The 16,192-nt window shown below is 42.0% G+C and overlaps 1 protein-coding gene across 1 annotated transcript in view; it reads left to right on the top strand.

The window, feature by feature from the left end:
- The window catches only part of LOC143101178 (NACHT, LRR and PYD domains-containing protein 12-like), a 28,197-nt gene that overhangs the window by 9,736 nt on the left and 2,269 nt on the right, over nucleotides 1–16,192 (top strand). The window contains exons 5-7 of the mRNA XM_076264580.1: nucleotides 653–823; nucleotides 5,215–5,388; nucleotides 6,937–6,983. Of these exons, the coding sequence (XP_076120695.1) occupies nucleotides 653–823; nucleotides 5,215–5,388; nucleotides 6,937–6,983 (392 nt within the window). The remainder of the gene's footprint in view (nucleotides 1–652; nucleotides 824–5,214; nucleotides 5,389–6,936; nucleotides 6,984–16,192) is intronic.

A 16,192-nucleotide genomic window follows, 5' to 3' on the forward strand; every position in this document is an offset into this window, starting at 1 on the left:
TCCTAGTAGGTTTGTAATCTTGGTTGACATATAGAAACCCCCCAAAAATGACTGAAAATAATGAGTTTACTAAAGATTACGGTGTGCTAAAATACCAGCTAACATTATCATTATCAGCTGAAGTGAACACACACACGCATTATGTTACGGCCATGCATATACGGTGTAATTACCAGCAAAAATTACTTTTAAAAATGACTTTGAAGTGATAACATGGATAACAAGTAATAATAACATAAAAAGACTTGTTTTTACCTCAGATGATCCAGTAGTTTCTCCTTCAGATGACATCAAGATGAACGATGCATAGTGCTTCCTGCTGTTTTTCCTCTAGTGGAGGGAGATGTCAACTCTTAATTTTTCCTTCACGTAGTAAAAGAAATTCGCGCCACAAATCCCTAACCAATCATGTTGCCAGAAGGCCTATGACGTGACATTTTTGAGGAAGTTTTCATTGATGAAATTGGTTGGGGTATGGCAGAGTTATTAGACTGAACGTCATCGGTACTGGGGTACCAAAATTAGAGAGTGTGGACTGCAAAGGGTTAATACCAATTAAAAAAACCTTTCATTATATGTATATATTTGTAAACCTTATCTCTCATTTAGCATTTCTGAGGAACATTTTGTCTTTTGACATGTTGTGTTCTAGACTTGCTGAGTGCAACCTAACAGAGACATCCTGTGAGATTGTGGCTTCAGTTCTAGAGTTACCAAACTCCTTGATAGACCTGGGCCTGAGTCACAATGACCTGAGAGATTCTGGAGTTCAGTTTCTCTCTAAGGGACTGTCTAGTCCCCACTGCAAACTGCAGACATTAAGGTTGGTAACCTTTTATGATCACAAAATGTCCAGGCTCAGAATCTAAAATCTCACTGCATTGCATCACTTTCATTGTGTTCCCATATTTCTCTCTACACAATAGTGGAAATTTAATAAAATCGATTTTGTTATTTACTACGGAGCCCTAGACGTGACATAAAAAAATGAAGGTAAAAAAAAACTGAAAAAAGGTATGTACTGGGGACAAACAATGACTAGGTTTGCAAGATCTTGAGTTTGTTTTTGCGAGATCTCGAGTTTATTTTACGAGATCTTGAGTTTATTTTCCGGGATATTGAGTTTGTTTTGCGAGATCTTGCAAATTCAACAATGCATATGAAGACCACTAGAAACGTTCCGGAAAGCTTTAGCCACTGAAATTAGGTTGCAGTTCCTTATTTTGCCATCTGCATTGGTCTGAGGTTGCGTTCCCCACTGACTGACAAGACAATTTGCACAATTGCAATTTGTGAAAAAATCTGAGGGGGGATGCGTCATCGTTCCTAGACATCACTCCACCCTAAGCCTTGATTTCAATTGTCAATTTGATTTTAGAGTCTCAAAAAATATAAAGTTTTGTTTTCTTTTCTTTTACTTGTTTAGCTGGGGGTTCACCCTTTATTACGACATCCCGTTATTACGACAACCCTCTATTACGACATACCGTTATTACGACATGCCTCTATTTAGACATGCCCCTACTCCGATTTTTTTTAGTACCGCTATTCCGACATTACCAATCCTCATTTTCAATTTATCTCTGCAGTTCCTGTATCCTATCAAATTCCAACATCCTAGATGCATGGATGAGCTGTAGTCATGTCATCTGCACCTGTAGCTACATCAACAATCCACCCGTTATCCACTCCAAACAATGTTTTTCCCAATAATTGATATCGGCACACATTTCAGTCAAAACCTTAGGTGATTTTGATTTGGCCATGTGAATAAATGTTACACATTATGTAAAACACAGGTAGCTCTCCTCATTTTATATTAATTAATGAATGGCCGTCAATCAATGGCCAATTGCGCAAAGACGGGCGGATTTCTTACACTCCAGTAGCCTAAACCACTTCAGTGAACGTTCAAATAACCACCAGAGTTCAGTGTCCATCAGGGTGTTCAAACTGGATGTGCGATATATTCATTGCATAGAGGACAATGATAACAACGCATTTTGGCATGCCAGCAGGTTGGATAAACTCAATTTACTACACAATAATGTAGGCTAGGCTTATATCTTTTATATGTCATGCGTGTAGTTGTTGAATTGCACATAACATGTCTGCATATTTATTTAGTCTTTTTTCTCTCGACTCTAGGCTAGCGCATGCATTATCATGGCCCTATAATTGTGCAAAGACAGGCGGGATATCCGACGCTCCTTTTACAGTAAACCACTTCACAACGAACGTTCAAATAACCTCCAGAGTTCAGTGTCCATCAGTCCCCAACATTTAGAAACATAATTGAAAAGTCCAAGCGTGAATTGGGTGTGTTTTGATTTTGAGAGAGACTGGAGAAGGGCCGTATGTCTCACAGCAACTGCGATAACCTTGTTTCTTGAAGGCTATCCTTACCTCCAAATATCCACATCTAATGAGGGTCGGCGACTATCCAATACCCAATATATTTGCAATACCCTCGATATACATATTGTTGGAAAGCTTAGTTTATGGCCGTTCGTGTGAGTAGGCTACAATAACTTAATTTTGTAAATTTTACCAAAACGACTGGTTTCGCCTTGCAGGGTCACATTTCATTTGTTGTCTTATCTTTTTTTATTCAAAACAATTCGTAGGTATCCATACTCAAGTCTAATTACCACCAGACACAAATAATCATCACCTAGGTTAAATCCTCTCTCTCTCTCCAAAATCTCTTCCTAGATGCACGCGCTATAGGCTATAATTTAGGCTACCCGACATTTCAAATGTGACTCTCTAATCGACTTTTTTAGCTCTTAAACACAAAAAATACACTGTTCAACGGAGCTGGTGTGTGTGAGGCGCACTCTTGGACTCCTTGAGACTCGACTAACCTTTCGGTTGAAGTTCTTGTGCATAGGCTATTATAGAATCCAATCCTGTTGCCCCTGCTATTTATCAATGTAGCCTTTTATTGTTTTTTTGCCTGAATCGTCCGAGCTGTGATGAAATCGTGTGTTGTTTAAAGGTGGGACGATTACTGTAGGCCTACTGCCCATATTGGAAAAAAAAATAAAGGCCCACCCTAGGCCTACTTCGCAAAAGTCCGTTGAAAAATCCTGGCTAGGCCACTGTTCATGACCACGTGTCGGAATGGCAGGACGTTTGAAAAAAGGTCAAGTGTCACTACTCCGACAATGGAAAAAAAAAATGTCGCAGTAGTGGGACGCTTGAAAATTAATGTTAATGCCGCCACTTCGACAATTAGACGCCAATGTCTAAGTAGCGGCATGTCGGAATAGCAGCATGTAACCGTTTAGCTAGATTGTCTAGTGCAGTGAACAAGCCGCTGCATTCTGCAGTGAGTCAAGACCAGAAGTTAACATTACCACACACGCACAGTGGTATAGTCTTTTGATTTTAGACAGGGCCGGTCCTACGTTATTCCCACGACCGCGACAGCCATATGGCCTAGGTATACGCACGCAGCACAGGTGAGCACAGGCTACCAGGAGAAACTAGCCTGGCTAACGTCATACCCTCATCTCAAATGAGACAGGGTCTGGGAACTAGGCATTCATTTTCTCGTATTTGAAACGTGGTTTACGAATGCCCAGAGCCGTTTATTGGGCGCTACGAATGTCTATCAAATGCATCTGTACGTGGCTCATAACGGCTACGGTGTGTCGTCATCGTCTTACTGCCCTCCCTCCGTTCTGTGATTGGTCCCCTAACTGAGGCGAAAATTTGCTCCATGGTATCCAGGCTGCCTAGCAGCGTGAATTAAATCGCACGCGCAAGGCAGCATGGGAAAACCCAGGCTAAGGAGAAACATCAACCAATTCAGATCAATTAGTTATAAATAATATAGATCAACCATACAATGGTTGTACAGGCTACTGTATGAATGTCCTCATTGTACTACCGTATCCTCGAACTCTTCTGCTGCCCAAACGTTAAGACAAGAACCGTACGCCTACCTTCTTTGCGTTCTCTCCCTCCTTTTGTTGCATTTTCTATCCTCTGTTTATGTTCTTTTTTTCTGGCTACCAAATTTGTTTACAGACATTTTTCCACTAGTTTAGTCTACCAAGAACAGAATCTCCTGATCTCACGTCTTGACACTGCTGTCAGATGGGCTAAAGTAGCCTACTAGGCCTAATCCCTCAGGGGAGGGCGAACTTTTGATACATTTTTTTAAAATAAATCGCCAATAGGGAAACTGCCAGAAACCACAATTAGCAACAACATTTTAAGCTGGTAAGTGAGACACAGCAATGGATGCACTTATTGCAGAATCACCACAGAAAGCGTTTATTTGAATATTTATTTTTCTGAAATAAATTCCCCCCCCCCCCCCAGAGCTATATGGTCCCGTTGCAACCCCCCCCAGAACCGGCCCTGACTTTAGAATAGCCTTCCAGTCGGAACAAAAAAAAAATAGCCTAGGCCTACTCTTAACTTAAATCTTTTAATTAACATAATGTAGCCTAACAACTCAATTTACATGTAGCCTAAAGACTGTATTTGAGCCACATCTCAAAATAAGTTGCTATTTGTTGATCCATCATTTACAAACGTAACTTAAGCGGTATCACTTTTGAGATCTCTTTCAGTGATTTCACCGACAAGAACAGCGCATTTATGCGTGCAGCCCGTTATTTTTGCTCTTGTTCGCCTCATGCTGGCAAAATAAGGAACTGCAACCTAATTTCAGTGGCTAAAGCTCTCCAGAACGTTACTAGTGGTTCTCATATGCATTGATGGATTTGCGAGATCTTGCAAAACAAACTCAAGATCTCGCAAAAGAAACTCGAGGTCTCACAAAAGAAAGTCAATATCTTGCAAAAGAAACTCGAGATCTCGCAAAAGAAAGTCAAGATCTCGCAAAAGAAACTCGAGATCTCGCAAAACAAACTCAAGATCTCTCAAAACAAACTCAGGATCTCACAAACCGTCAGTGTTTGTCCACAGTACATACCTTTTCTCAGTTTTTTTTTACCTTTGTTTTTCTTTTCCATGTCACCTCCAGGCCTCCGTAATTTACAAATTTGTTATTAAACATTATTTTCTGATAATCTGAATCAAAACAAAATGATAATTTCTGCACTTCAGAATCAAAACAATATTATAATTTCTGCACACATACCGGATGTGTGTCAGGGTGGATTAACCCTTTTGTGCTTTCACCCCAGCCTTGTCATCTCTCTCTCACACACTGTATCTCTCTCTCTCTCTCAGACTGTCTTGCTGTCTCATCTCTAAGGGAAGTTGTGGTTTTCTGGCTTCAGCTCTGAGTTCCAAATCCACCCATCTAAAGGAGTTGGATCTGAGCTACAATCATCCTGGAGAATCAGGACTGAATCTGTTATCTGCTAGACTGGAGGATCCTCACTGTAAACTGGAGACACTTAAGTATGTACAGAGAATCTGCACAATCTGTCACAGAATAATTATGCAAATTGAACTGAATTGATCAAGTGAATTGAGTTCACAACGAATTGAGATCACAGACGAAGTTCACAAAAATAGATCAGAGTTTGATCACAGAGGGCTGTTTTTTCTGTGATCCAGCTGTTATATGGCTGTATAGTAGACCACAACATATAAAGTGAGACAGACAGGAGAATTACAGTTAGTTTATGGCTGTGGTTCTTGGTAGACACTTTTGTCCAAAGTGACATACAACAATAACACTAAATGTTATCATCAAAAAACAACAGCTCAAGTAGTCATAAAGCCTACATGAAAATACTAATATTAATAGCATTTTTTAATATTTTAGCAAAGGATCATGGGAATCTATTTCAGTTAAGGAATGTGCCAACAGTTTGGGAAATTAGCTTATTCACTGTCTCTGCCAGAGTTAGATAAGATAATACATACCATTCTTGTCTCTCTGTGTGCAGTAACTCAGACTGATATAGGCACCGTTAGTCTAACTAATTGAAGTGGTTGGAACTATTGGTGGTTCTGCTCCCACCTACTTGAATGCCTTCATACAGACATACGCTACCTCCAGACCGCTGCGCTCCTCAGACGAACGACGTCTAGCTCTACCTTGGGTACGCTCAGGCCAATCCAAACTTTTCTCATCTGTGGTTCCTCGTTGGTGGAACACACTGCCAGTTCCTACAAGGGCAGGGACATCCCTCTCCATTTTCAAAAAACTCCTGAAGACCCAGCTCTTTAGAGAACATCTCCTCTCATAGCAACACTTACAACAAGTCTTGCTGATCCTAGCACTCACCAGCCGTCTTAAACTGACACGTAACTGTTAAAAACAGCACTCACTGATGCACTTATTCTTACTGTACTCTAATGTTTTTTAAATTGTCCTAATATTGTTGAGAATTGCTCTAAAACTTAAACTGTTTACCATGTTGTTAGTCGCTTTGGTTAAAAATGCGTCAGCCAAATGTAATGTAATGTAATGTAATGTAAACTAACTAGCCTATGTACTGTAGCTCCCAAAAGTGAAAAAATAACTCCAACATTCTCTTATTTGCATGTTACGACATGTACAAATACCAAAATAATGAGACATACTTGGAACTACAGTATATTCTCATTCAGGCAAAGCATTGCTACTTGGGATTTGCAGAAGTAACACTGGAGCTCTTCAGGTGCTGCATGCAAATCACTCCACCCAAGTAGCTGTGTTTTGTCTGAAAGAGTTGAAAAAAAGACACAGAGAATTCAAATACCCCTTTGAAAATGAATGACCATGATACACGCCCCCCAAATTGATGTTTGTATCTCTTCTTGGGGTCTCCAGTTCCAATTCCTACACAGGAGGGTCAGCCAGTATTTTTCCGCTCTATGTATTGTTAATAAACCACTAATTTCACCTTTATACTTTATTGCTATTGTTCCAGTATTGTTGATTCAACTTTTACACTACTAATGTATTATTTGTGTGTGTGTTTGTGTGTGTGTGTGTATGTGTCTTTGTGTGTGCAGGACTGACCATTGTGCAGAAATCAGATTGAGACCAGGAGTACAGAAATGTAAGTCTATATGGTGGTTTCTCTTGATGTGTTTGGCCGCAGGTCCTTAAAAAGTTTTTAACAAAAAGTATCAAATTGCCTTAAATTCAGATTGAATGGGTCTTAATAATTATTCCTCAGTTGTCTGTGGTCAGGTCAGAGCCTGTCTGTCCACTGTGCAGCTTTTGATGATGTGAAGTAACGGCAATATACCCCCAATGGTTGATAGCTTTATCGTTTCTAAACTACGAGGAAACTAATCTTGCCCTGTGCTTCTCTCCCTCGTCGGATAATTTGCAGTGCAATTGATCAAGGAACCGGACCGACAGAAAAAATGATTATATAAGTATAAGTATATATACTCTTTTGATCCCGTGAGGGAAATTTGGTCACTGCATTTATCCTAATCCGTGAATTAATGAAACACACTCAACACACAGTGAACACACACTAGTGGTATGAGCGTTGATTCAATGCATGCTTATGCGCGTGTTCATGTCTGTGCGAAAGAAACTGAAGCCAATCAATAACGTTGGTATAGCAAAGCTCCGCTTCAACCCGTTGGAAGGCTACAAGGTAGCGACATTTAATAGAACGAAATAGATTATTCCACGTAGTAAGTATATACTCTTTTGATCCTGTGAGGGAAATTTGGTCTCTGCATTTATCCCAATCCGTGAATTAGTGAAACACACTCAGCACACAGTGAGAACACAGTGAGGTGAAGCACAAACTAATCCCGGCACAGTGAGCTGCCTGCTACAGCCAACAGCGGCACTCGGGGAGCAGTTGAGGTGCCTTGCTCAAGGGCACTTCAGCCGTTCCCACTGGTCGGGGCTCGAACCGGCAACCCTCAACCGGCAACCCTCCGGTTACAGGTCCAGAGTGCTAACCAGTGGGCCACGGCTGCCCCCCTATTAGTAGAGACTAGAGAATACATTGTCTAGCATTGAGTATTGTATAGTCAGATTTGAATATAACGTGGCCACAATCTAACCTCAAATAAACATCAAAAATAAAAAAATTAAATATACAGTGGGTACCAGTTAAGTTTGGACGGGTTCCTTCATGAATCACTCACCCCATTTTCTCGGCAGAAATGGCACAAACTGCAGTTGACACAAACAACCACAAGGTGACACTTGGGAGTTCTGCCACTACAATTTTTGATGCGACTTGACTTACTGCTTCCACGCAGTTTCCAAGTGTTACCTTACTACTGAGTCGGAAACAACTAAATAGCTAATGACTAGTCTGATATCAATCACACCACGAATTGATTCCAAAAAAATATGTTAGGCTGTAGGACTGCCACTGTTTTCAGTGTGAAGAAGAGCATCTAGTATAATTAATTACAGAAGGAACGCAACTCGCAAGCGCACTTCACTCAAAGCAGTTCAATGTTTTGCAAGTTGTGTGCTTGTCATCATTCAACATTGAGAAGGAGGGTGCGCGAGCTGGGCAGTGCTTCCATAAAGGTCTCTTTTAAAATGTCCTGTTACAATTGCAGCTGCTTCCGATTGTTGAATATTTAGAAAGTAGCCTACATGACGGAATTTTGAGCTAGTGAGAGAGTCAGATGTTTGGCTTCTGGTAGTAACTTGCTAATTCACTAAAGCAAGACTTGAGTGATATCACAAATTTGAAAAGAAAAATATTAAGGCAACAAGTGGCGGCAGAGTGAGGGATATTGTGTCCTGTTGCTGTAAAGGACGAGCCCAATTGCCTATTTCTCAGTTGTGTAATAAAAGCTGTATCATCATGCAGTGGTCGAAGTTTACCAGGGCGGATAAACATAGTTGTAAAGGGCATGAATAAAAAAGGCAAAAAACGTCCTTTGCCGAACCCAAAATTTAAATAAGAATTTTATCTTAACGAAACAACTCTAAATATCAGAGTGGGATAGGTTGGGATATTGTATAAATTTCACTTAAATTGCAACCGCAATATGCCTGATTGCCGTCCACACGACAACGAAAAATATACAAAGCACTTTTTGTGTTTGAATGTAGCACGAAAAAATGTTTAAACAGCTGGACAAATGATTTAGCTAATTGATTATAGCCTGTAGGCCTACACCAGCAATTGTTGAACATTTACCTGTACAGGACATTGACAGTAGCCCAGCATGTTGCAAAAGACATCAAAAGACGCAATTAATCAGAAATAAATAATGTAATCTGCATCGCTTTATTTAACAAACTGCAAGCAACAAGAGGGTTGAGTTCGCTGTGAAGCCAAACCCAAGAGCAGAGCCTATCTGTTAAGGCAGCCGATAGGCTATATGGTAACGAGCTATGTGCGCCTGGAAAGACCATAGAAGATGCTTTCTGAATAGCACAGCGAAGACGGCTCTGGTCATCCCATACCCTCCCCCCACTTCCTGTAGCCTACCATTATGAAGGCCTGCGGGGAGTATCCTAAAACGACTTGTTGCCGTTTTGGGACATTAAGCTTTTTCACGTTAAGCCCCCCTCCCCCACCCCCTTCTTTCACAAGCAGTGGGGGAGCGCGGGGCACAAAGTAACATTTTTTGGCTTTGGCTAAATATGTCTAAAATCATTTGAGTTTCACTAGTCACATGTTTTAACAAGCAACACTTGTTATTGAACTAATAACAGACGTGTGTCGAAAATTTACTTTATTTTCCATACGGAGAAATAACATATGCAGAGTCTAACCGCATATTTTTGTATTGCAATCATTGTAGCCTACAGTTGTAACAGCGCGTTACAACTAACCTGGGTCACGTTTCTTTTAAGATAAGATAGCTCCTGGTATGTGTTGACTACATGTTTCAAAACGGTGTTCATTTTTAGCCTACAAGACGATTATTAGTCAGTGAGCTGCACCCACAACTCAGTAATCGAAAGACAAGTAGCCTATTTACTTTGATGCCTTCAAAAGACGTTTTGCTGTAGATCTACGTGAAAACACGTCCATATTGACTGAAAATTTGTGGAACACCGTCTCATAGTAATGTGGTTAACTGACCAATATGTCCTGATCAACCATCTGCAACTAGGAAAAAATCCATGTTACATTTAACCCCGCGTTACTTTGTGCCCCGCGCTGCTCCCCTGCAGCTTTCTGAAGCGGTGTTTCTGAAGCTAATGTAGGCCTAACAACAAATACCACCTTGACGTGAAAAAGCTTAACGTAGCTTATGTCCCAAAACGGCAACAAGTCGTTTTACTCCCTGTATGCGCTCATTATAAAGAACGTTTAACGTGTACCAAAAACAGCTATCAATTAATCACCAAACGTCTTATAAACAAGTCTTGCCAGGAGCAACACCTTGCAAAAAATGATAACATTACATTACATTACATTTGGCTGACGCATTTTTAGCCAAAGCGACTAACAACATGGTAAACAGTTTAAGTTTAGAGCAATTCTCAACAATATTAGGACAATTTAAAAAAACATTAGAGTACAGTAAGGATAAGTGCATCAGTGAGTGCTGTTTTTAACAGTTACGTGTCAGTTTAAGACGGCTGGTGAGTGCTAGGATCGATCAGCAAGACTTTAAGCAAGTTGCATAGCAAGTTGTAAGTGTTGCTATGAGAGGAGATGTTCTCTAAAGAGCTGGGTCTTCAGGAGTTTTTTGAAAATGGAGAGGGATGTCCCTGCCCTTGTAGGAACTGGCAGTGTGTTCCACCAGCGAGGAACAACAGATGAGAAAAGTTTGGATTGGCCTGAGCGTACCGGAGGTAGAGCTAGACGTCGTTCGTCTGAGGAGCGCAGCGGTCTGGAGGTAGCGTATGTCTGTATGAAGGCATTCAAGTAGGTGGGAGCAGAACCGGAGACTACTTTGTAGGCAAGCCTTAGAGCCTTGAATTTGATGCGGGCCACCATAGGTAGCCAATGTAGCTGGATGAGTAGCGGGGTAACATGTGCCCTCTTGGGTTGGTTGTAGACCAGGCGCGCCGCCGCGTTCTGGATCATCTGAAGTGGTTTCACTGCGCAGGCTGGGAGACCTGTCAGGAGGGCGTTGCAGTAGTCGAGTCGTGAGATGACTATTGCCTGAACCAGAAGTTGGGTGGCATCTTGATTTAAGTAAGTCCTGATTTTCCGTATATTGTAGAGTGCGAAACGGCATGACCGGGCGACTGAGGCAACATGATCTGAGAAGTTTAGTTGGTTGTCGAGAACAACTCCTAGATTTCTTGCAGTCCTGGTAGGTGAAACAGACAGAGAGTCAAATTTGATGTTGATGTCGTGGTGTATGGTAGGTTTAGCTGGGAGGACCAGCAGTTCAGTCTTTGAGAGGTTCAGCTGGAGGTGGTGTGCCTTCATCCATGTAGCTATGTCTGAGAGGCAATCCGAGATCCGTGCTGAAACCAAGGGGTCATCAGGTGGAAAGGACAGATAGAGCTGTGTGTCGTCTGCATAGCAGTGGTATGAGAAGCCATGCGAACGGATAATCTGTCCCAAGGAGGTGGTGTAGATAGCAAAGAGAAGGGGGCCCAGTACTGAGCCCTGGGGGACCCCTGTGGTGAGATGGTGAGGTGCAGATAGCTGACCAAGCCATGATACGTTAAATGAGCGTCCTGTGAGGTAGGATTCAAACCAGGAGAGAGCAGAACCGGAGATTCCCATGTTAGCGAGTATAGAGAGAAGGATGCGGTGATTAACCGTGTCAAAGGCAGCCGATAAGTCAAGCAGAATGAGTACTGATGACCGAGCGGTCGCCCTGGCTTCTTTTAAGGCTTCTGTTACAGACAGCAGAGCCGTTTCGGTAGAGTGGCCGCTTTTGAACCCAGACTGATTTGGATCCAGAAGGTTGTTCTGTGAAAGGAAGTCAGAGACCTGTTTGGAGACTGCTCGTTCAATGCCTTTGGATAAGAAAGGCAGGAGTGAGACAGGGCGGTAGTTCTCGACTTGAGCAGGGTTGAGAGAAGCTTTCTTAAGTAACGGTGTTACCCGGGCCGTTTTGAACGCTGTTGGAAATGTGCCGGAGATTAGCGAGGCATTGATCACGTGTGTGATAGCTGGTGCGATGGTCGGGCTGATGGACTGAAGTAGGCTCGTAGGTATAGGGTCCAGCGAGCATGTGGTAGGATGGCTGCATGTCAGGAGTCTAGATACTTCATTCTCGGAGAGAGGCGTGAATGCTGAAAAAGATGATCTAGCAGTCCCTAGAGGTTGTAGGAGTGCGGTATCTGAGTCCGATGCGTTGAGTGGGCATGTAGAGAATTGACCGCTGATTGCCGCCACTTTGTTTGTAAAAAATGAGGCGAGGGTATCTGCAGTAAGGCTGGATGGAGGAGGAGGCATCTGAGGGTTGAGTAGCGATTTGAAGGTTGAAAAAAGTTTTCGAGTGTCTGTAGCACTGTTGATTTTGTCATTGTAGAAAGCCGTCTTAGCAGCAGTGATGCTGGCTGAGAAGGAGGCCAGGAGTGTCTGGTAGTTTTTGAGGTCATCAATTAGTTTGGATAACAATAGGCCTATGCCTTTATATGGCTCTTCTCCTGCCTAGATTCGAACTCAGAACTGCCTGAAAGTTGCAGACCTGTTCTGGAAAAACGTGCATTAACTCACTCCACCGTCAGACAATGCTAACTGCTTCTAGTAGGCCTATTGGGTAGGACTGTAGCCTACACTGGTTGCTGTGGCACAGCCTTGAGTGACCGAATTCGTTTTCCTTTGTCATCTGAATGCTGTCATTTTGTTAACATTACTGTTAAAGGAGATGCTGTAGGCAAAGGCTCTATTTCAACCTTGTTAGTGTAGTAAAAAAATCAGAACTATTCACATGGTTTCTGGGCAGCATATTTATGTTCTGTTAGCAAGCGAACTTCTCATGACTGCCGACAAAGTAGCCTACTGCCAGCTGACGAAGCTCGCATTTTAAAACATTACTGAGAGACAGGCACTGTACAATCAAGAAATCTTGCCACTGAATCCAAAACTATGTTTAACATTATGTACAAAGCTTATAGGCTACAGTGGACTAGCATGTTGCAGTGGCTGCTAAAAACACAGAAAAACAACACATTGAAAACTCGGCCAATCACAGCCCTTGCTGTTGAGTGCTCCGTCCGGTTCGACCACGGAACGCCACAGCGGACTATGCTGCCCCCAAGCGGCTGCAGTTGTACTTACATTTCACCCAGCTGCGTGAATCACCTTGATCGTGAATGAAGTGTCAAAAACACCAATAGTAAATATATAGGACACTTGGAGAAAATAAAATCCATAATAGACATAATATAATAATACTTAAAGGTAAACTATGCAGTATTGGCAATTTCCTTACTGTTTTCTCGGTTTTTGCTTCTTTTTCGCTGGCTTTGTCATGACGAATGTCTGAGAAACTCCATCGCTACCTTTTTCTAGCCGGTGCCTGGCGTGTATGTGTATTTGAATGCAATAAAGCAATTCGTTACACTCGTTATACTTCCTGACACTGATGCCATCGGCCCGCCGGCCCACAGTTGCAAGGGTGATTTTTCTGCTCACAGGCGCTAGGGGGAAGCGAGACGGCCACCATTCAACCCGAAAAAAGTCATATAACCATTCCAATGACTCTGAAGCTGTTAAATGAAGGTAAATTAAGCTAAAAAAACCTGCATAGTGTGCCTTTAATATTATTAAGACATGTTAAGAGAAACTGACTCAGAGGGAACAATTCAAAACTAATTCCTCATTAAGGCCACCAGGATGGACCGTTTGGAGTTCTTGAATCCAAAAGGCTTCTCTTTGAAGTTAAATTTATTAGCATTTAAAAACTGTATAAACAAACATGACTTCCTGCGCAATTACTGACTGTAGCTTTTAATCAGTGGGATTTGAAGCAGAGACATCCTAAATAATCTTTGGTTGAAGGCAGCATGAAGGATACATGTACGCTGCTTTCAAAATTCAGCCCTTCAGACAAAGCCTATGTGACCTCAGAAAGATATCAGAGTAAAATGAGGTGCTGAAGTCTGAATTTGTAGTGGCTGTTATTTCAAATGAAATTATTATGAGCAGCGAAGCTTTTTTTCTTTTTTTTTTCTTTTTCGCATGGCCAATTTTCCGTCAAGGATTCCCAGGACACTGAAAGACCGGGGTGCACGAAACTTGGTGGGCATGTAGCCCCACAAGGATAGCATGGAACCATTGTTTTTTTGTTTTGATCTGTATCCCCCCCGCTGGACTGGACCCCCGAAAGGAGGGTAGGGCGGACACAGTTTTCTGTGAATATCTCGAGAATCGTAGGGTTTAGGAGGACCACCTTTTTTTGTATGTTGATCTTAAGGGACCATGTCAACCCATTCCATAACGACTCATTTCATGTATAGCGCCACCTAGTTAAAAGATAAAAAGCAAAAAATTAGATGTTGTAATCACAATATCTCTGGCTGACATGGTCAAAACTGCACGAAATTGAAAGTGTAGGATCATTATAACACCCTCTCAATGCATGCCAAGTTTCGTGGACTTTCGTTCATGGGGGGCCATACAATAAATTAATTTATGTGTACATTTAGTGACCGTACATCAAGTTTTCTGTGAATATCTTGAGAACCATAGGGCCTAGGATGACCAATTATTTGCTTATGTTTGCCTCCAGGGGTCATGTTAACCCATTCCATATGCACACATGTGCATGAACAGATATTCACACACACACATACATTCACAGTAATCATACGTATGACACATACACACACAGTAGACATATGTACGCATGCATGCACATGCACATACACAGGCACACCCACAAGCACATGCACGCACGCACGCACGCACACACTCACACACACACACACACACACACATAAACACGTACACGCACACATGCACACAATTGAAGAATTTCTCTGAATTATGAACAGGCAAGATGGGGGTGGGGTTGTATAAAATGTATTTTACATGTGAAATCTATGAACTAATCATGTTTTGGTACTTGTTGTCTAGCAGATACCAGTGAGAATTGAGTGTGCATAATGCAATTCAGTGAGATAGTTAGAATCATATATGCCTTTCACCTTTTGTTTTTAGCCAGCAGCCAGACCAACAGATACCCTGACTTTGCTGAATTACTGAAGCTAAGCAGGCTTAGTTAGTACTTGGATAAGAAACCTCCTTGGAAGAGTAGGTTCCTGCTGGAAGTGGTGTTGGTGGCTGGCCAGTAGGTGGCACTCTTCCCTGTGGCCAAAAGCCACCAAACAAATATCAATCCCAATGTCCTATTGCAGTGACAGGGACACTGTACTGCAGGAGATGTTTTCCTTGCATGAATGTTAAATTGAGGTCCTGACTCACCATGGTTGTTAAAGATCCCATGGCGCTTATCGCAAAGAGTAGGTGGTTCCCTGATTTTATTTATTTATGTACACATTAGAGATGCACCGATAGATCGGCTGGTGACCGGAATTGGCCGATTTTCACGTGATCGGCGACCGGCCGGTCAGTCTGAGACATGCCGATTTTATGCCGGTCAAATGCACTCGCCTGCTGCAATTGTAACAACACCCAGCTGATTTTGCAAAGTTTGAAGAAGCTAGCAACCAGGCCAACACTCAGGGCTGGACGTAGGGCTACACAGAAAGCGCTAATAGGCTATTGAGTTTTCCTATGCAGCGAACGCTGTGCTTTGCCATATTGCGTGGAATTTACTAAGCTGTCACTTCATAGGCTACGTAAACATCGCTCATCACCGCCCATCCCTGCCGCTAATTGCGTGCCCACAGCTGAACCACAAGCGCAGCTGAACGGAGATAACCGATTGCGACATTAAAAAGAATCAAAGTTTAGCGATCATAGGCTACAATCTTTCTTTTACTGTCTATGGCTACAATACAATAAGATGTGAACAAGCAGCGACATACAGTAGCCCTAGTAGTTTTACTCCACTTAAAAAAAAAATACTAGAACTATTTAGCCTACTGCACGTAGACTAGGGCTATGCCTAGCAGATTGAGAAGTGGATGTCGTGAAAGTGAACAAACGATAGCCTATTAGAAAGGCAAACAAAAGTTAAAGTTGCTTTTGACATTGTAGCCTACAATGAAGAAAACTGATGCTCTGAATACTGAATCAGCTGTCTCTGAAAGTTTCTATAGCCTAATTGATGCATTTAACCGGAATTTGGATTTAAGTTTTTCACTGCAAAACAGACGTGCACTGTTTTCATATATGGTGGAGCACTTAATCGCTATTAGCACTTCTCCTCCCCTGTGTTTGCGTGATAGCCTACTCCCATAAATTCATCAATGCATATGAAAATATGTTCCATG

The sequence above is a fragment of the Alosa pseudoharengus genome, unplaced genomic scaffold, assembly GCF_046254945.1.
Source record: "Alosa pseudoharengus isolate Yale_2024_CS ecotype anadromous, Long Island Sound unplaced genomic scaffold, YU_APseudo_1.1 YU_APseudo_1.1_scf_30, whole genome shotgun sequence".
Lineage (NCBI taxonomy): Eukaryota > Metazoa > Chordata > Actinopteri > Clupeiformes > Clupeidae > Alosa > Alosa pseudoharengus.